This window comes from Egretta garzetta, unplaced genomic scaffold (assembly GCF_000687185.1).
Source record: "Egretta garzetta isolate BGI_Z169 unplaced genomic scaffold, ASM68718v1 scaffold296, whole genome shotgun sequence".
NCBI classification, from domain to species: Eukaryota; Metazoa; Chordata; class Aves; order Pelecaniformes; family Ardeidae; genus Egretta; species Egretta garzetta.
Genome location: NW_009259988.1, coordinates 660,851 through 681,629, shown reverse-complemented (window position 1 = coordinate 681,629; position 20,779 = coordinate 660,851). Strand labels below are relative to the sequence as shown.

The 20,779-nt window shown below is 41.7% G+C and overlaps 1 protein-coding gene across 1 annotated transcript in view; it reads left to right on the top strand.

Moving 5' to 3' along the window:
- UNC5D (unc-5 netrin receptor D) overlaps window positions 1-20,779 on the top strand; it is an 81,435-nt gene that overhangs the window by 30,413 nt on the left and 30,243 nt on the right. The window contains exons 4-7 of the mRNA XM_009640542.1: window positions 5,482-5,662; window positions 6,506-6,673; window positions 7,977-8,141; window positions 15,474-15,506. Of these exons, the coding sequence (XP_009638837.1) occupies window positions 5,482-5,662; window positions 6,506-6,673; window positions 7,977-8,141; window positions 15,474-15,506 (547 nt within the window). The remainder of the gene's footprint in view (window positions 1-5,481; window positions 5,663-6,505; window positions 6,674-7,976; window positions 8,142-15,473; window positions 15,507-20,779) is intronic.

The window sequence follows — 20,779 nt, the reverse complement described above, 5'->3', positions numbered from 1 at the left end:
AGGTAATGTTCGCTGTTCTGCAGTTGTCATTACATCAGTGTAAGAAGAATTAAGATCCAAATGGGTGTCTCTCAGAGAGCTATTTTAATGACTTTTTGTCAGTTTGGATAGCTTGGTTCTGTCAGGTCAAAATTTCGTGTGCACACTTTATTCCTCTCTAATGAAAGTTGTGGGGGAGGATTGTTTAATTAAAAAACATCTCTGCCATACTTTCTAATGACTAATCTGTGGTACGTTTAAAATATTAAGTGAACCTGGGACTGAAAAATCAGTTTTATCCAGGGGATACAAATATTGGCTTGTTCTTTAAGAACATAATGAACGGTGGTATTGTTTTAAAGGAGAGCTAAGGATGTGCTTATGGCTTTCTCCGAGAGAAAGAATATTTAAACTCTGCGAGTTGACTATGCTACAAGAAACATTTGTGCTGCCCTAAGTCAGGTGTTGACCTTTCCCATCTTAAAATCATGAAGCATTTATCTTGCATTGAGAATCCCATTGATTCTCTCTTCAAAAGAAGCTGACATTCTAACTATAGTATCTTTGATATATATGTGCTCTGGTTATTGACCACATGAGAAAGTCAGGTGCTGTATTTAAAGGGCAGGATAATATAATCTAAAAGCAGGAGTACCAAGGTCTTTTATCTTCTGACCTACAAAATTATCATGTGTGCCCACAGGAACTCTGAGTTGTATTGTTCCTGTTGGGTACTAGATCTCTTTATAGTCTCAAACAAGATGCGCTACAAAGAATAGAAAATTCAGTCACGGGCAGGCAGCTCTCAGGGTGTTTAAATTAGATTGAGCAATTGGTGAAGAACTCTTCGTGCATCAAATCATTTAAGGCCTGTAACTGATATCTGACCTACTTTCATCTTCAAGGTTTAAATAGTAAGTTTGGTATTAAAACCAACCAAACAAAAAGTAATTTCTGTTACTGCCAATAAGAATATTCTGTAGCCTTACAGGAGGTTTAACGGCTGTAGAGCCTCCCTCACAAATTTGGCTAAGGAGGAGTAATGCACCTTTGCCAGAGCTTTCCTACAGCCCCTAACTCAGCTGCGTTCCTGCCTCCGTCAACATTCTCATGGATATTTGTGAGTCCCCAGAGCGTCTGAATTTGCTATATGACAACTGGAAGATGCATGTCCGTGGTGTCTGTATGGGTACACACACAAATAAGGCTGATGTGCACACATGATTTATTCTGCGCGTGCTAAGCACAGTGAGGCTCCCTCACCTGCAGCAGCCCGAACAGCAGTTGGGTTCCCGTGCCGTGAGGCTGACAGGCTGCTCTAACGTTGCATGCGGTAGACTGAAATATGGATGAGTTGGGATAAGGCTTATTTCTGAAGAAAAAGAGTTTGCTAACTCCCACCGTAATCTACCTAGGATATGGTGTGTTTAACTGATTTTACTTTGATAATGCTGTAAGCTGGTCTTTGATAATTGCTTTCTGTAATTGGAACAAATTTATGATTATGCTAATTCATCTGCTGCCACCCAATATGTAGTAGCTGAGTTAATCCATATCTGCCCCTGCATTTCCTTTGTAGATCATTACATGATTATCCTTGGTTAGAAATTAATGGGGGTATATTATTTCTGAGCAGATTTAATTTCAGGGGAAAAAAATCAGATATCTTTATATGAACTTACGGCATATTATAGCAGTTTTTAAGTCTAGTTCAAGATAGAAACATTTAAGATCTTAGACAGACTTATTCTTAAAAAGAAACGTATTTCATGGCGTTACAAGCAACTGTACGACCTCCACGGATGATGCAGCAAGGGAAGTTAAGTGCTAATGACTTTAGAGTCCACTCTCCAGGCATTGCAGGTTGGCAATTCAGAACACCGGGCTTCATTTCAGGGTGGAGACGCTGTAGGTTTCTTTGTTGCCTTTATTTGGCTTGGTTGGTTTTTGTGTGGATTTGTGTGTGCGCTGAATTTCTCTGAAGGTTGCATCACTGCAAGTAACAACAACCTTTTGTCATCGTGACTCCTTTAGATTTATCAGCTTATTCTATAAATTCATGCCTTAGTTCTCCATCTTTGAAAGCATTCATCTGCTGAGGCAAAGGCAGTGAATGAGTTTGAATAAGTCTGGGTTTTCTTCAGGGGAGGGGGAGGCTGGAATTAGAGATGAGCATTCGCAGTGTCATCAAGCCTCCAGCTATGCAAAAGGCAACGCATGCCCTCGCTTACAAATCATCTTTTGATCGCACATCTCTCTACACTGCCATGTTTATGTTCTGTCTGTTTAATGTTCTCCCTTCGCCGTCATCATCATTCTTTTAAATGCTTTGCATTAATGTAAATGTTTTTCATTCACCAAGCCTTGCAGCCCTAGACTCAGTAACGGTGGATCAGTGCGCTCCCTCCTGGAAAAGTCCTCTACAGGAAGAACCCAAAGCGCTAGTGTAGCAGTAACGCGAGCCTTGAACCCTCTGTGTCCCCCCCCCCCCGGCCCTGCAAAAGCCCCTGACCTGATGAGTGTCAAAATGCGAAATTTATGTATATGCTTGTGAAATAATGAACTAGCGATACTAGGCATGGTTGTCGTTTCCTTGAACATTCCTGTGTTTGTCATTACACTGCAGATAAAGTGAGTTTAATTCTGACTGCAACCATTGAATTTGTGTCACTTGATTTATGCTAGTGCTGCTGTTCCATAATTTAAATTGCATTCCTAGTTTCTTTGCTGAAACTCCTCTGATAATTAGTATTAAAGTTAACTGCAGAAGGGAAACTGAATAGTAAATGGATTACTTGATCGTTCCTCGTTTCACTCGGACCAAAGGGAAATGTAATACATTCCAAGGGAGATTAAGGGAAGAGGCGAGCATTACTGGATTTGGTCAGGCTGTTTGGTTACAGCTCCAGAGCCGTGCCTGGCCATCCGCAGTCAGCAGAGGTGACAGCGTCAGCCGTGTCACTTAGCTTTGGGAATGAACAGCAATGAGTGTGAATGCTAGCCACGTGATTTCCTGGGATGCTTCTAGCAATGGAAATTAGGATGCCTAAGCTACTGGGTACATTAAGTTCATGACAAAGCTTGATTCCATCTCCTAACAATACTAAGGAAAGCAAATTCAGGGAGCGAGACTTTTGGCAAAAAGTCTCCTCTGGGTTTACCTCCATCAGTGCCAGGCGCTGCCTCCTTTGGTGTGATGGGGCAGACCTGAGAAACTCCGGCCTGAAATTTCGCTCTACGTGTTGATCCTGACGTGCACGGTAGCGTACAAAGTCATGTGGTCCCAAAACTCTTTAAACTTTTGCGAAGGTGATTGTTTAAAAAATTTTTTAAAAAAAGTTAAGATTTGAGAGGAGAAACAAATCAGCGTTATGACCGAGCTATAAGGCGGCAGAAACAGGCAGGTGTGCCTTGAATGCTGAGCGGAAGCTTTGATGGTGACGTTCTGTCCTTGGTGCCTTTTTTGGTTAACTGCAGTTTGAGGAAAAGAGCGCATATAGAGCTAAAATCTTTTAACTACTTTTGGTGTTAAGTGTATAATGTACTTCATAGTCAGGCAATACCTCTTTTGACAGAGGTGTAAAATACTCGCTTTATTTCATTACCTAGTCACCGTGTAGGATAACAGTGCCGCAGAGCTGGATTCTTTTCACAGTAAGTTCCCAGCTGACTGCTGCGGTGCTGGGCCGGGAGAAGCTATGGATGTGTCAGTCACACACCTTCTGTCCCCTGCTAACCAACATGACTGATGCTACTGGAAGGGGAACCTGCTGTCTGGCATGAAATCTAATTGGCTTTGATGGTCAGCTTTTGCAGATTTGTTTATAAACTGGAAAATCTACAAATTGCAGACCATCTGCGCAGAACAGTGTGCTAATGAATGCCTGTAGCTAGCAAATCCATAAGCTCATTACCACGAAGTTCCAAGTCCTTCCACAAGTTCCGAACCGAGGTTATTCATCTGAACTGAGATGAGAAGGGTATTTGACTTCAGGGTACAGCCATACCTCCTTCAGGTCTAGAAAAGCTATTAAAATAACTCGCATTTATTCAGTCTTTTAATAGAATCTGTTGATTCTGCTTCTATTTTTAATGCTTCACTTCTGTAACAGCAGCTTACCATGCCTTAACCATTATTTTTTAATGTTTCAAGTAGAGAAATGCCTTGCGGATAATTCCTGGGTATACTCAGAGGTATGCTGGTCTGTGAACTAGAGAAGATGTATCGAAATAGATTATACACAGTGTTTCATGGTATTTGTGTACTTTGACAACAAATACTCATGGTCACTGGATCAAGAATGTCTATGCAAGTTGGGAATCCGTTATGATGACTTAGCTCTCCCACTGTGTCATGTCAGGTGATTTTATCCTTCTGTCTTGTTTCTCTCTAAGAAAAAGTGGAATTAGTAATACTTATTAGGTGTCATCCCAGTCTATTACGAATCTTAACTGATCATTGGCCAATTCTTTGAACATGTAAAGCACTATATATGAAGAGTAGTATTTTTAAATACTTCTTATTCTCTCTCGGTTGAGATTTTCTTCCGTTTTCTTTGACTAAAAATCAGCCTTTCTAAGTTAGTAGCCCATACGGCCTTCCTCAGGTTTAGGGGGAAAAAAAATGTGGCAATCATTATCTGCCTCACGTGGACTGCTAATCTCCGTTGGCCATGTCTCTCTTTCTGTTTCTTGAGTCAAAGGAAGTATTTCCCTATTAGATTAATGAGGTCGTTAGCCCAAGTGCCTTCATTTGGCTTTACAGGTTTACAGACCTTTCCCCCTGTTTTTTTCTTCTCTTAGGGAAGCCAAAGGGTCTCTCCTAAATAGGACAATAATTGAATAAATGAGCAGTTACAATAAAAACAAAATACACAGTATAGATTCAAGAACAAATATCGATAAAATAATAAGATGCAATTATTTAAGAACGTTATTTCAGGTTCAAGCTGTAATACATACGGTGAAGAGAATCAGAAGGCAAACGAAATGTATTCAACGAGAATGATCCAGTACTTTTTATCATCACTTCTTGATTCCTCGGATTAAACATGAAAGCCTCCTAAACTACCGAATACACAAGGAAAAGTGTGATTAATTGTTCTATTTTTTCCTACCCTCTTCTTCCTCATCTTTATTCCCTTTTCTCCCAGTAGAACAAAAATAACATTTCCCTTATAATCCACACCCTTGCAACTCTGAATGAGCTCTTTGCCATTTTCTTTTTGTTCTTCTGTTATTTGTTATTTTATTATGTTCTAGCATTTCATTCGGCGTGCCTTTGTTAATAATCTCTAGGGTCTTCAGAGTAGGAAGAGGTTTTTTTCTGAATTTGTGTCTGCCTTTTTGAGAATCCCATCCTAGTTTCGTCTTTATCTTCATGTTTGTGATAAAGATCACAATGACAATTATTATTGAAATCATTGAAATATAATTTTGCAGATTTCCTGCTTCCGTCTTTTCTTTTCCTTTCATGTTCTTCTCTGCTCCACCCCTCTCCAGGTGGAATGGCTGAAGAATGAGGAGCCCATAGATTCCAACCTGGATGAGAATATTGACACCAGAGCAGACCACAACCTCATCATCCGGCAGGCACGTCTGTCTGACTCTGGGAACTACACCTGCATGGCTGCCAACATCGTTGCCAAGAGAAGGAGCATGTCTGCGACAGTTGTGGTGTATGGTCAGTGAAAATGTGATCGTTACGGAAGAACTTAGATGCGTGTGCTTTTATTGGTGGGGTACTTTATATTTTTAATGTACAACTGGTTCTAAATCAAATGGCTAACCTCCTCCCCGCTATGATGAATTTCGGTTCTGTCACTCAAGGCTGAGATCATGCCTGCTTTTGGAGTGGGTAGGATTAGGAGGTTTTGTTTGTGATGGATTCCCCGAAGTTACATCAGTAATAACAGTCCTTGCTCCAGATATTAAGAAGATCCAACCGTAAGCTAAACCACATAAATAAGCCTTGCCTGTATCAGGCAGCCCTGAAGCACGTGCCCAGGGAGGCGCATAAAGGGCTGCCTTAACTGGATCTGTGGTACTGCTGTGTCCAAGCACTGACCAGTGAATCCAGATGTTACAGATGCAGCAAAGGACAAAAGGGCAGAACTGTTGCTTTGTTTCCATCCTCTGTTGCTCTCCATGTTTCTTCCTGCACCTGACATTTTATTGGTGGAGCAGAGCATTCCTAAATCAACCTTTTTAAAATAAAGAAGTCTCGTTTATGATTTAAGCAAAGCATATTTGATGACAATTGAGGTGCCTGCTTTTACCTCCCTCCCAGACTCTATCAGTCATTGCACTTCTTAGTATATTACTCTTCCAAAACAAACATTTGTGTTCTTTGACACCATGGCCTTTATGTAGCTGTGTACTCATAGATAGCAATGCTCCTACTTGGAATTTACCTGTAGAATGCAAAACCAAAATTCTGCCTTTGAATGAAATGATCTGATCAGAGTTGTTGCTTGATGTCTCTTAGCACGCCTACTGCAACCTCAAGCATGTTTGTGTTTTGCAGTTAATGGAGGCTGGTCATCATGGACCGAGTGGTCAAACTGCAACGCACGCTGTGGTCGGGGCTGGCAGAAGCGATCACGGACCTGTACCAACCCTGCTCCACTCAACGGAGGTGCATTTTGTGAAGGAATGTCAGTGCAGAAAATTACCTGCACTTCTCTTTGCCCTGGTGAGATACGCACGGTCTGCTAAGAAATAACTTTGGGTGTCACGCTTACGGGAGAGCTCTTCCAGTCTAAAATGCCAGACGGACAACTGTGCTGGGAAAAGCCCACTGAGGGCAAAAAGGAAATGGGAGATGCTTGCATCCTTCTTTAGACTGCAGCTCAGAGCCTCGTGTAGGCTTCGAGCAGCAGTCGCAAGCACCTGTGGCCTTGATCTGCCAGGTTTGCCTGCTTTAACTTACACTGAAGCTAACTAAATACTCAACAACAAAACAGCAACTGGCTCAATATGAAAAATCATGTCAGGGGGTGGAGGGGAAGGGAAACGGGAGGTGATGTTAGTAATGCTCGAAGGAGAAACGTAGAAACCTAAGCTGAGAACTTCACTTGAAAGTATTATTTAGCTTGCAAAAGCTTGCTTTCAAGTATATTGACCTTTTGAAATTGAGCTTATGCTATACATGGAGTAAGGTGTGCACCCCTGGACACTGCACATTTCCTCATGTGTTCACCTGAAGCCTCCCTTGTCTGATTTTGGAATGGGTGTTTCACATACGCAGCTGAAGTTAGTGGGGTTGTATGCATGTGTGTTTTAAGAGACTCTGTTTGCCTGGGGTCACAGCATAACTTGTCTGGATTCTGGCAAATCTCTCTTCTAGCTTTTATGAATTTTTAGATACAACATATCCTAAACTGGGATTTAAAGAACTTAATATTATTTATATATATCTCTGTGTTCATCTGACTGTTCTTCAATCTGATTTATGCATGAGAAAGAAAGGGAACTGTGCAATCCCTTCTCATTTGGGACAGGGTCAGACAGAGCTATAAAGCAGTCACCAAAGCAACGTATTGATCTGTTGTCTTGCTCGGGGCATTAGCCAGAAGTCTACAAGGCCGGCTGTGCTCTTTTTGTAAACGTCAGCATCATTTCTCTAGTAGGAGAATGTGTGGCCTCTCTACATCAGCCTGTTTTAAGGTAGAATTTGTATTGAAACATTATAAGCTGATAGCTGGGTGACATACGAAACGTTTCCTCCTGCAGTTTTAATTGACTGTGTTTGCAGAACGTTACATACTGGTGCTATTTTAAAAGCTTCCGTATTGCACACCTGAGGTGGTACATTCTAATGCTGGATGTTAACTTCACGTCTGATAAAACTGTATTTATTTCTCCCGAGAATTACACTTTGTTGTACTTGCTGTGACCTGAGGAGAGATAGGAAACAAGTATTCTTGGCAGGACCTCTTAACTACACCAGTTTGATAAGCAGTGATGATGCTCAGTTTTAATTCCTCCCCATTTAGTGGATGGAAACTGGGAGGTGTGGAGTGAGTGGTCTGTGTGCAGCCCAGAATGCGAGCATCTGAGAGTCCGGGAATGTATCGCGCCGCCGCCGAGAAACGGAGGGAAGTACTGCGAGGGCCTGAGTCAGGAGTCGGAGAATTGCACGGAAGGGCTTTGCATTCAAGGTGAGTAACAGTTGGCACTGACCTGGATTTAGGAGGTGTGGCCTAAAACGCGTGCTGTAATCCAGGTGACGTAGCATATCTGCCACACACCCATGGCAGGAGAACTCTCCTGGCTGAAATATTGCTGTGAAAAAGTCGATTGTTTTCAGAGGCTTGCATATGTGAAGTTTGAAATCCGCAGTGGTTTCTGAGTCACTGGATTTGTGTAGCACGTGCTTTACCTATTAATTATCAGATGATTCTAAAAATCCAATTAAAGGTTTTTTGCAATGTGCAATCATGACCACCTACTGCAACACCTACCGCAGAATGTCGCGCTTGGCCTTCTACCTTGCCTTGCAAGTAAACTGGTAAAGCGCCGACACGAATGCTTTTGGTGCAAGAGCTGTTTAAGGTCAAGGTTTACTCCATTTTTTACCTTCAACACAGATTTAAATTAAGGCAAATCTACTTCATGGTGAGTTCCCTGTGAAAGGATTTGCCCTTCATAAATGTCTGGAAAGCATCTGGCATTTGGTAGTCACCAGGAGCCAAGGAAATCAGCCCTGCAGCTGCAGAGCTGCGGAACGCCTGGGGGCAGCCGCACTGTCTCAAAACAAAGAAGCAAGTCACACGTTTGTTCCGACGTGGAACGCTGCTCCCTGTCCGTGAGGTGATGCTGTCACCTCACCGCTTTCTAGCAATGAAATGGCAGCCACGGGAGCAATCAGGAACGCTAGGGCTGAAAGATGTAAAGGGAAATAAGTCTCCTTTTTCTTTAACTTTACATTTAAATAGTCCTCTTTCTTTGTTTCTGTGGTACTGCATTACCCTTCCTCCTTGATCGTTTGCATATACGTGCTCACCCTATGCCAGACAGTCCTTTTCTTCTTCCACCATGATGCACGCAACAGAAGGAGTATGGCTGTAAATCCTAAGCCTTGTGCTCCCAACCATCACACACGTGCCTGTGGCCTTCCCCCCGTGCACCTTCCTCATGCTGGCTGGCAGTTTTAGAGAGAAGGGAACAGCCACTGTGCCCAACCAGTTCTTCAACAAAGTACGTATGGTGTGTTGAGGAAAACAATTTTCCAAACAAAATTAACTCCCTTTTTGCCCTGATTTAAGGGCAAAATTAGATTTTAATAATTTCTTAATGGCAGATAGCATCCTGTTTATTTATTCAGGCTTCAGAAAGATCTATACCTCAGCTGAGACATTAAATAAGATTCGTTTGGTTTTTGGAGGGAGAGAATACTCAGCAATCTTCTGAAAACTAAACTTCCTAATGTAAAAGTTTCCAGGGTTACAGAACAGCTCTCCCGCTCCAAGGTGTCGGGCGGACAAGCTTCAGTGTTTACAAGGACATAAATGAAATTTAGACTTTTTTCCTTCCCCATGTCTTAAAAAAGGATAGCTTGTGAGAATTTGTGAGCGCTGCAATTCAACCAGCTTTTGAGGCCCAGCACGGTGATCACATGATGTTTTCTGAGGTCTTTCTCCTTCCTATACATTCAATTAATGCCCTTCCCTGCAGATGGCTTGATAACTCGTGTGCAGATTAGCATATCCATTGGGAGACTCAGAAGGATGCGTTGAAAGGGCTGTGAAAAGATGCAGCTGAGGTCTGCACACTTACCACTGTTTGTGACAGTCAGGAGTTGCTTTACCATCTACTTGGCTCCTGTGGTTTTCACCAGAGTTAATAAAACTTTTGGTAGCCCTGCTGAGGTCACTGCTTCCAAGGAAAGCCTTAATAACCCCGCAGGGTGGTACAGACTACCTGTCCTACCTTGGGGATAACCCCCTTCCATAGCGTGTAGTTACCCGTCAGCCCCGTGTGTTGTCTTCCATGCTGCACTTACGCTGTAGAGGCAGGGGAACGAGTTTGGTATTGCGCTTATTTTGGTAGCCTGAAAGGAGCGTGTGGTCTGGGGAAGAGCTGCTGTATGCTATGGCATCCCATGGGCTTCTGTTGGTGGCTTCTCCAGCTGTTTTTTTCTCCATTCCCAGCCTCTCCCTCTCTGAGGAGTCCATCCAGACGCTGCCTACAGGCAGGATTTCCCGTCGCGCTCTGTTCCGTGGTGAATTATCGCTTTAATACCAGTGCGAGTCCTTCTCAGGTGTCCGTGCAGAAGGCTGGTGCTGTGCTTGCCAGCTGTCTTTTGAGGACTGCCTCTGATATTTACTGCTAACTCCAGGAGTGCCTTTTCAGGAACTATTCTAGGATAGAGCCCCATTTTGTATGAGCACAGGCTTCAACTACTGGTCAAATGAAATCTGTTTATCCGTGTTGCTGCACATAGCGGAAAAGGGACTGGGTGTTTGGAGTTCTCTTCACAGACTCGTTACCAGTGCAAGGTTTGTTTTGGTTTTTTGTTTGGTTGGTTTTTTAAATGTGTCTGTGTTCCCTAGAACAAGACTGTTTTTCATAGTAAGAAATATAAAAGCTGCCTTGTAAAATTCTCAAGGGTAAACTCTGTGCATGTTGGGGCATTCGTTCAATGTTCTGTGCCTTTATTGCAAACACGCGCTGTAAGTGACTGCTCATGAGCAACCGTGAGCCCCAGCACAGGTTACCAGTGCTGAACTAGGGCATTCAGGATCCAAATCGGTAAGGCCTGTTCAGCTTTAGCGAGAAGCTTGCACGTTCCTTCGACAGCAAAGGGCCAGGGTGTCAGCTGGGCAAACAGGTCACATAATCTCAGAGGGGGTAAGAGACCGAGGAGGGCTTGGCTTTTTCCAGCAGATACAAATGTAGTAGAGTTTTGGCTGTGGAAAAGAAAGCAGGTTGCCTTCTGAAAGGTCCTGCAACAAACACCACTAGGAGTTGAAAGCATAAAAACCTCAGGCTGTTAGGAGGGGGCCAGTTCGCCTTCCTCGGAGAAAACAAAGTTCAGAAAGAAAGAAAGAACCCCAGGCACCCCATGCCAGTCGTGTCACTGATTAGAGGTATGCGTATCATGCAGTCAGCTTATTTATTCTTTCTGTTATTAAATTTAATGCCTATAAAAGATGTCATATTGACAGCCCTGGAGACATAGGTTCTCTGCTTGTCCATAGAATAGATGACAACGAGGTGTGGCTTTCCCTGCTGTTGCTTTACCTAAGCTCCTCTGTCCGTGGGCCCTAAGAACTACAATGGAAAGCGGTGAAGGAAAGCTGTTACTTGATAGATGGCTACTGGAATAGTTATAACATGGCAACTAACTTAGTTTTTATAATTATCCGATTATTATTAATAATAACAATAATATTTTTGTTGTCTGTCCTGTGCTTTGTATAAAATCACACTCTTTGGATCAGGTACTGTCCCTCTGCTTTACGTTGGTACAGCCACTGGTGCAAAGAACGTTACTGTTAATGAACCACTAACACTTACCTGACTAATGGCACTGCAGTAAAAAAGAAAAACACCCCCACAAGTTGAAATCAACTGGCCTAGGGTTTCACCAGTGCCTTTTCAGGAGAATTTTAATTTTTTTTGCCGTGACATTTAGAATCACTTTATAGATGCAATTTTAAGAAAATGTAACTATTTTGCACAACCATGTGCAAACAGAAGTGAAGCGAACGGTGCATGTCTGAAAGCAAATCTCTGGAATAGCCAAAGCTTTCTCTTTCAGAAGGAAGTCACTTTTCTACACATGGGACTTAAAATGCTCTGAACAGACTTAAAATGTTCTTGATATGCTATGTGTAAAGAACTTGCCTTCTTTAAAATAAATAAATGGATCGTTATGGGTAAAAAGACACAAAAAGCATTTTTCAAAATATGAGTAAATTTTGCACAGATTTAATCACTTAGTGTCAGCTGTGAAACAAAGTTGGTAAAATATAACTTGGATGTTGAACTATCAAAATCATTTTATAAAGGGTAAGTGGCATGAGTAATAAAGAACAAGTTTCAGGACTGAAATGAAAAGCCATTTAAAATCTAAGGCTGCTAGGGATGCATATGTTGACATCAAAGCAATACTATTTAAACTTAACAAAATTAAATTCTCAGCTTATGCTGAATGGGGGCAGGGGAGTGGGAATCTGCTGCTGCTGCTGGATTTTCCATGCAGAAATCTCCCTGGGTGCAGGATTCCTATTGATTTGATAGGGTGAGATGGGAGTTAGGGAAACTGTGACCTAAGAACACTCTAACGTGAATTCAAAGACAAATATCACGGGAGATTTCTCTCTGCTGCGCACACCAGCCATTTTTCACCTAATATTGGGATCAGAAACTGATCTGCAGCTATTTTGTGGGGAAAAAAATTGGCACTGGTGTGATTTGGAGTCAGGTAGGTTGTCAGCATTATCCTCCGTGCGTCATGGTACTTCAGTGGCACTGAGCACGCCACGCAGCAGAAGAGGAAGGCAGCCCGCCTGCGCGGCGGGGAGCTCCGGGGAGCCTGCGGCGGTCCTGAAAGCTGGATTTGCCCCCGCGTTCCGACAGGCTGAAGTGTTCAGTGTCCCTTGTTCCTTTCATCTCGGAGTGTGATACTATTGCTCCTTATGGGTCGTGCTGTATGTATGTACTTGTGTCAAATTATTTTTAGGACTGTAATTGCTTTCTCAGCTAATAGGAATCGATGCAATTACTCTTATTTTTTAAAATCTTTTTCCCCTGTTCATCTTCCAGTATGTGCCTTTCCTGCTCTGCTTTTCATCCCATGGGGATTGGGAAGGAAACGCAGTACTGTGCTACAGAAAGCTAATCTCTGGGAGGTTATTTATCAGGCACAACTTGTTAACTTTGCTTCTTTCGTGAGGCAAAAATAGAAATGAAACATTTCTTTGGTTAACAAATACGAACTTAAATGAAAGTAAGGGTGAGAACGCGAGATGCCAGGAAAGCACAGGCCTGATTCTGAATGGGAAGAAAAAATGCTCATCCTTAGCATGAATTTTCCAATTTGGAGTCAGTAAATGAAATGGTTGATGACACAGGGGCCACTCTCAGGTTCTTTAAAAGCCAGGCAGACGCGGTGCTGAGGGCCAGGGTTTAGTGGTGGGATGGAGGGGGTAGGGGAACGGTTGGGCTGGGTGAGCTTAAAGGGCTTTGCCAACCTAAACTATTCCATGATTCTATGATTCTTTATTCAGTACCTGACAGGAGAGGTAGGGAGTAACACAGAGGTGATGCCCTTTTGTTCCCAGGAACATCGTTTCTCTTGCTTTGGTTTTTGATTTTCTGGGTGGATCCAGATAGTCCAGTCCGTAGCTGAGGAATTTCTTTCAGGGAATTTCCTCTAGGACTTGTAACAATTGAATAGATACAAACTTTTATGCAGAAGAAAGGTGGAATCATTTTTGGTTTTGATATATACGACAGATTGCCAGGCCTGCCAAGCTGGGAGGAAACCAGAGATGGACTCAATTTGAATCCCGAGGTCACTTGGACTCCAGGTAGTCCTGACAACGTGCTCGTTTCTTGCGTATTTGTTCTTTCGTTGTTTATTCCCTACCAGTATTCTCGGCAGTATACTTTCCCAGGGTGAATTTGTCTCTGTCTTGCAGAGGTGAAAGCTTTTTCTTTGCTCAATAAGAGAGGGGGTTGTAGAGTTTTTTGGTTTACTTTTATCTATTTGCTTTAAAGTTATTTTTTGTAACTTCAAAACCTATTGATTTCTTTTCCCAGTTCCCAAAAAAGAAACAAACAAATAGGCCATAAGCAAATGAACTGCAAACATGGTTTTACTAATGCATCAAAAATCACAAAGAATTTTGTTTTCCATTTTTCAACCAGCCGTGGTACTGACTATTGCCAAGAGGCTTCTGGATCTAGCAACTCCCCAGTCTACATGGCAAGCACATTTCAATTCTGTTGCTGTTTTCTGTAGACAGCGGTGTGTGTCAGCGGCACGGAGAGGTTTGTTTCCATTGCAAAGCTCAGGTCTGACACTATTCGTTTGGTGTTTATGTACATCATTTCCTAGCAAAAATGAAAACAATCTCAAGAAGAAAAAAAAAACACACGCTTTTTGGCGCAGCCATAATCCAACAATCTTTTGGGTTTAGTATGATTAAACCAATCATTTTCACAAATAGTAAAAATAAGAGAAGGTGCCTCATAATTCATGTGCTTACATTATCACATAGCAAAACAATCAGGTGAACATCTTGTACCTTGATGTGGTTTCCACTGAGACTGCTATTTCCCAGTGTAGATCACGGGGCTGCAGTAACGGTGATGGTGCTGGTAACCAGTACCAGACCCTTCAAACCAAAAGGAATCCAAAAGATAGATCAGGGAACAGCTCAAAGGGAATTTCCTTACCACACCAAGCACCTACAAAATGGATAGAGTCTTATCTGCTTAAGGATTTATGTCCTGCATTGCATTCTGCCTGTCAGATTTGTCTAATTCTGCTCTGCTGCTGGCCTCTGTCGAATCTGATAGAAGTAAGGAAGGTGTAAGTTGTGTTTTGGTTTTTGCTGCAGACACCCCTTCAGCCAAAGGTGTTGGGGCAGTTGCTTACGTTAGGCAGACTGCCCAAGGAACTAAGGGGGGGCAGCATTGATCTTGAGGCTGTATTTACTGGGCACGCCGAGGGCAGCCCTGAGACAGCCCTGGCAGCCCCGTGCAGAGCACACATGCGTAAGCAGGGTCTGGGAAATGGCAGGCGCGTTCCCCCCGGGCCGCTGTGCGGGGCCTGGCGTGCCCGCTGCGCCGCTTTGTTGCCACGTGCACCTACGGAGTCCGCACTCACGCGGTGCGGGTGCTGTGCAAGCCCCAGCCTCCCGGTTTCTAAAGATTTCTGTTTCAGGTGTTGGGTTGTAAAGGACAACTCAGATGCTTGTTGCGAGGGAGACAGAGAAGCCTCATTTTGTATAAAACCAATTTTATGATGTATTGCATATGTATGGAGTACATTGATTCTGTATGGTCTTTATATACACATATAGATGTCATTATTGGTGTATCTTTAGATACATAAATGTGAATATTGTACATTTTGGTATTTTATAAATTACTTTTTTAAATGTCCATCGCTAATCTTTCCATACATCATACAAAGAAATAATTAATTCTTAACTGACTTTCTTTGCCAAGCGGTCTGCTTTAAAGCAGTGAACTTACTGCTGAGATGTATAATACTCTAAATAAGAGCGTCCAATAAAGCTAACAAATACTTGAATTAACCAAGTGAGAAATGACTGCAAAGAAACATCCTGAAAGAGATCTAGGGGGAAAAAAAAAGATGAAGGGGAAAAATGGACAACATAAAACATTCCTGTTGTCAGCAAACAAGGAGAAAATGTTGCATTTACAGAGCTAGACAGAAACGATATAGGAAATAGATATGCTCCATGTAAATTTATTAAGTGCAACTCTCTCTCTCTCTCTCTCTCTCTCAGATAAAAAACCTCTTCATGAAATAAAATCCCAAAGTAAGTTATTTTTTTTCTCTTGTAAATATGATTTTTCTCATCTTCTCTGCCATTCTGTTTTATTTGTTTAGGAGCTAAATAAAACTGAAGTTGTATGAAAAGCTTTCCCATCTACTGAAAGCATCTTCTTAGCAACTTTGTTCGAAGGTTCTAGCCTAAAAATAGAAGAGTGGCCGTTCCTTAGTCATTTGTGTCTGATTGGGAGCCCTTTCCACAGGAATGCTTACCTTGGAATTGATCTCTTAAGGACTTGTAATTAGGAAAAAAGAAATCAATTTAGGAGTTTGGCTTTCTTGGTTCGATCTGGTTCCACTACTGGCCCTGATCTTGCTCAGCTCGCTTCGGCCTTGATTTATCAACTGGTAAAGGGTGTTTAGATGCTTTACCCTGTAGAGCGTATATAGATACAATTTATGTACTGCTTTGGGGGGCTGCTGTCCTGGTTCTCAGTCTTTCAGTGGTTTCAGTGGAATTTTAGTTTAGAGCAGCATGTCTGGAGTGAACTGACTAACTGAAAGATTTCATTAAAAAAAAAAAAAAGACCACAAGCTCATCAAACCCACAGCTTCTGTGAGGCCTATCTGTCTTACAGTGGAGACATCGCTTTGTTCTTTCACAAACCATACACAAAGTTTTGAGGATTTTTGACTGCTTAATTTTCAACAAAAAATTGTCTTTGAATTTTGACAACTTGATTTATAAACACATTTTTTGGCTTAATTCCTTTGAAGGACTTAAAACAAGAGTCCACCTGTACTGAGCAGTAACACGTGCAAATGTTTGAGTATTCCTTCAGGATATAGGGGCATAGGGTGATGAGATTATTTGAAATTTTATGGAATTTAGGCCCTAAATCATTAGGAAAACACTGGGAAATCCTAACCTGGGCTGTATTTGCATTGAGCTCACGTGCTCTAGGCTGCAGTGTCAAAACATTCTGCAGCAAAATTTCTTGCTGGCTTGAATGAAGCCTGTTTGGTTTTCAGATCCGAGAGCATCTTCTGGCTGGTAAAGGAACTGGGTAAGTTCAAACTCATGTTATCCATAGATAACTTTGTACCTGTTTACAAAGGAATGTAACTAAATTGCAGCAAAAATGTGATGCGATCAAAATAGTAATTACAGAGGAGCACAGTTATTGTCCGAGGTGGCTGCAGCGCTCGGGGTGTGGAAGGTCTCTGGCTTTTTAAAGCTCTCCGTTTTTACTGTGGTGCTGTTCTGTAGGGTGCGTGACAGCCACCCAGCTTCACCCAGTGAACGGTTCCGAAGGCGTACAAAGCTTGCGTGAGAATACTTCTCCTTTACATTTCCAGTTCTTAAGTATTTCTAAGGATACACGAAATCAAAGAGAGGTAACTCAGAAATGTGCTGTGGTTGCCTTGGCTGCTGAAGCCTTTTTGATTTTGTTTTGCCTTTGTCTTACTGGAGTCATCTCCCAACTGGTCACGTACAATTGGTCTGTGTTGTAACTTGGCTCAGGCAATGCCTATGTTTTTGTTTGTTCATCTGCGCAGTTCCCATTAATTAGAATCTTGAAAGAATATCAGTCAAATCGCTTTATTTTCTGATTTATTAAAAAAGAAACCTAATGGAATTGATTTCAGCATACCTAGGAGAATTAAAGGAGCAGTACCTAGGAGAATTAAAGGGTTTCTTTATGGCTGTGGGGTTAGAAAGGTAACAGCTTGTTGCTGTGTGGTGAAACAGGAACTTGGTTTAAGGCTGCATGAATCATCATTGATGCAAAATCAAAGTCAATTATGAAGATAATTGAGAAACAACCTGTTCTACTGAATCACCTCGTACATGATTCTCTGACTTCTGGTCCTTGTTCCCAAAGAAATGGACTTCAAGTTGCTAAGGGGCACCAAAAGTGAGAGTGACCGAAAACTGGGGGAGAATGGGAAGCTGGAAAAACCTTTCAAATCTCCCAGCAACCCCTAATGGTAGGCAGGGGGAAATGTATGCCCTGCATAGCTCCTGGAAAGCACTTATTGTAAATGAGATAATTTAATCAATTACATTTCCTAATGTACTAAACCAAATGTTTCATTTTCTGCTCCTGCACATCTTAAATTATCTTCAGGTGCTTTATGAAACTTAATCATAGTTAACAGAAACTTCATTACCATCAAATGTGCTTTCAATAAATGTTGTGTAACAGTGTCAGGAGGTGGAGTGAAATATCGGCTACAATTACCGCAAACACGTATCCTGTAGCTGGAATGTATGGAAATGGCAGTGCTTTAGGGGAGCCCCTGCCTCCCCTGGGCTGGGAGGATGCAGTTCATTAAATAGTAATTGGCTGACTATAAATGTTTTCTTTTTTAGTTTGTTTGTTTTTCACTTTGTTCCCTTCTGGGAAAAAATAAAAGCGGAAAATTACCCCATCCCCCAGATTCGCCATGCTTTCTTTTTTATGTAATTTCCAGTCTCTGGTGGAAAAGGAATTATCCATAAGAAACCATAGAAAGGGCAAGAGATTAAAGTTGCTCTCAAAAAACCCAGTATTTGTTTCTGAAGAAATACCGTTGTAAATAAAAATGAAAGTTCCCTTTCTTAAGCAGTTGTGCTCCCTGGGAACAGTCCAAAGGAGTACCATGTCACTCTTGTTTTACTCTGTTAAGATAAAGGTATTTAAATATCTACTGAGTTCTGAACAGGTTATCCTTTTCCTCTGAACCTTCTGCGTTCGTTACTTCGGGGTTGTGGCTTTTTCCCCTGCCATGGGATAGTTACGGGAACACTTGGATAACTTTTCCAGGTCTTCTATGAAATAGAACAATGAATGTTTTATTAAAGATAAGGAAATTCAGAAAGAATAACTGTAAAAGTTTTTAATCATATCATTTATAGTAAAGTGTCAAATTCAAGTTCGAGGGATCCTAAAAAGCATTCACTGAAACCAAAGTTCTTCTCTCCAGAAAAATTTTTCTTGACTCAAACTGTTCTCTAATTTTTTTTAAATTTTGTGTTCTTGCTCTCATCTTTAACCCCCCGTTTCCAACAGTTCTGTGCAGTTATAAAAGTTAAATTACCTGACGTCTGAACCGATTGAAAAGAAGCAGCTGAACTATTTAAGTAGATCTAGAGTTGTAAATCACAGTTACAGGTAAGAACTTGAGGTGTGCTTTATATCCTGGTTTGGATGGTGAAAGACCAACTCCTGTATTTGCTACCTGTTGCCATTACGGGGACTGTAATTTTTTACTGATAGGTTATTCCTGCATGCCTCAGACTTAATAATTTATTATCCCGAGAAGGTAGATGAGCTAATTCATCACTTCTAAAGTAACGATCAAAATTGAAGACTTCAAGATGCTTTGTGGTGAAGTAACTGGCAGCTCACTGCAGTTCTCTAGAACCCACTCGCTGTAGCTTTCTTCTAGCACTGGAGGTACCCAGCGTTCCCTCTCTTGGTGTATCCATTGTGCTAATTACCCACAACAATTAAGTCAACAATATTTCATAATTAATTCCCTGTAACAACAAAATAGCTTGGGAATAGACAATTGGAAGGAATAGAAATATAATTAGTTTCTGTACTTTTCTTTCTGCACCTGACACTAGAGGATAAAATGGAGGCAAAGCAGGGTGTGGTTAAGGCATTGGACTGGAATTTGAGAAGTTTCGGTTTGCTTTGAGGTGTTCCCAGTCTTCCCCTGTGACCTTGTCTTTCTGCGTTTACTTTTTCCATCCGGCAGCTCCCGTTGTTAGTCTGATCCAGTTACACTGTCAGCTGACAGCTTACTTCCTAGAATTCCTAACTCTGAACCTAAAATGCTTAAATTTTTTGTAATAAAATAATATAAAATATATTTTTATTTATTTATTTATTTATATAAATAAAATAAAATATTTTTAAAAAATGCTTAAAATTCCCTTTATAACATTTTCCAAGGGGTCATATCCCATGGAAAAAATGGGAAAAGAAGGCCTCAAAAAAAAAATATCTTTCTCTCTGCTACTTTATTTGGTAGAAGTGTTTGGCAGCTGTAATGTTCTAAGAGGTTGGATGAGAGCTACCTACAAGTTTACTCAGTTGTGATTGCTTGTCGTGCCGTACCGCAGACGATGGATTTCTTCTGAAAGCTGGTGTGTGCACGGGAACTTGGCGTCTGTGGGGCTTGCTTCTTAGCGAGTTCTAAATGTGTTAAGAACTGAAACCTTTTTCACTCTGAGGTTATCTGGAAATCCAGCAGCTGCAGAAGTATTTCCTGGGCTAAACAGTGGTCCTAGAAAAAGTGATTTATTTTGGGATGAATGGGATGTTGGAAATGTTGTATTTGGAGTTGACTGGGAACAGTTTGAGAATGGGGATGGAGAGGGCGTTTCTAGGCAGGAAGTTTGAGCCAAACCATTTATTTTCCTTGTGATTCAACTGCCCAGCTAAGAAGCCAGTGAGGCTGCCTGATTCCCAGCACCCTCCCGTGTGCTCCGGCCCCCTTAGCGCAGGGCTTACGTTCTCTGTTCCTCGCTGCTGCAATTCGTTGGGTGTTTCACTGATGGTAGAGAGCAGTCGGTTCCCAGCTCTCGCGCCCGGCAGCTGCCGTGCCTTCCCAGGCAGTTCAGCTGCTTGCACTGCGACTTGTCAGACGTTTTGTTTACAGGAGAAACTGGTGAGCCAGGAAAATTCGCTTTTCTGATGCTGCCCATAGGTACTCGTTCCTTGATCTCAATGGCCTGAAATTTCATGGTGACTTTAAAAATTCAGCTAAGATAAAGCTATCTGACTTCCTGCAGAAAAACATACGCACAACAGAAGCCTTCTCCCAAATACTAATTAAGTAATTTCAGTAATTGGCTGTTTATTAAATGCTGAATTTAATTTCCTATTTCTGTACATTGGAGTTTATTTACTGATACTGAGTAGTCTGGATTTCCTTGTTACTTTTTGTCACTGTCATTGGTTGTAAATAAATGTGCTTTCCATACCAAGTGCTTCTCACCCGACAGCAGAAGCACCACGCAGTCGGGTAACAGATGATGTATAGGGTGAATACATGATTATCGCTTCCTCTAAACTGGAGTTTGGCATTAAGGAACTATCTAAGGACCCACTAAACGTACTTGCCAAGTAATTTAATTTCATGGTGCGTGGTCCCAAATCCCAGAAGATCAAGAATAGCAGGACTGGATAATTCAATTACATAATATCGCAGGTTTCATTTGGATTCATTCTTTCAAAGCAATAAATTCTTCTCTGCTGTAAAAGTTTGAAGTCTTAGAAAACTTGGTTTTCTGCTTAATGCCTGGGTGTGATCACAGGGAAG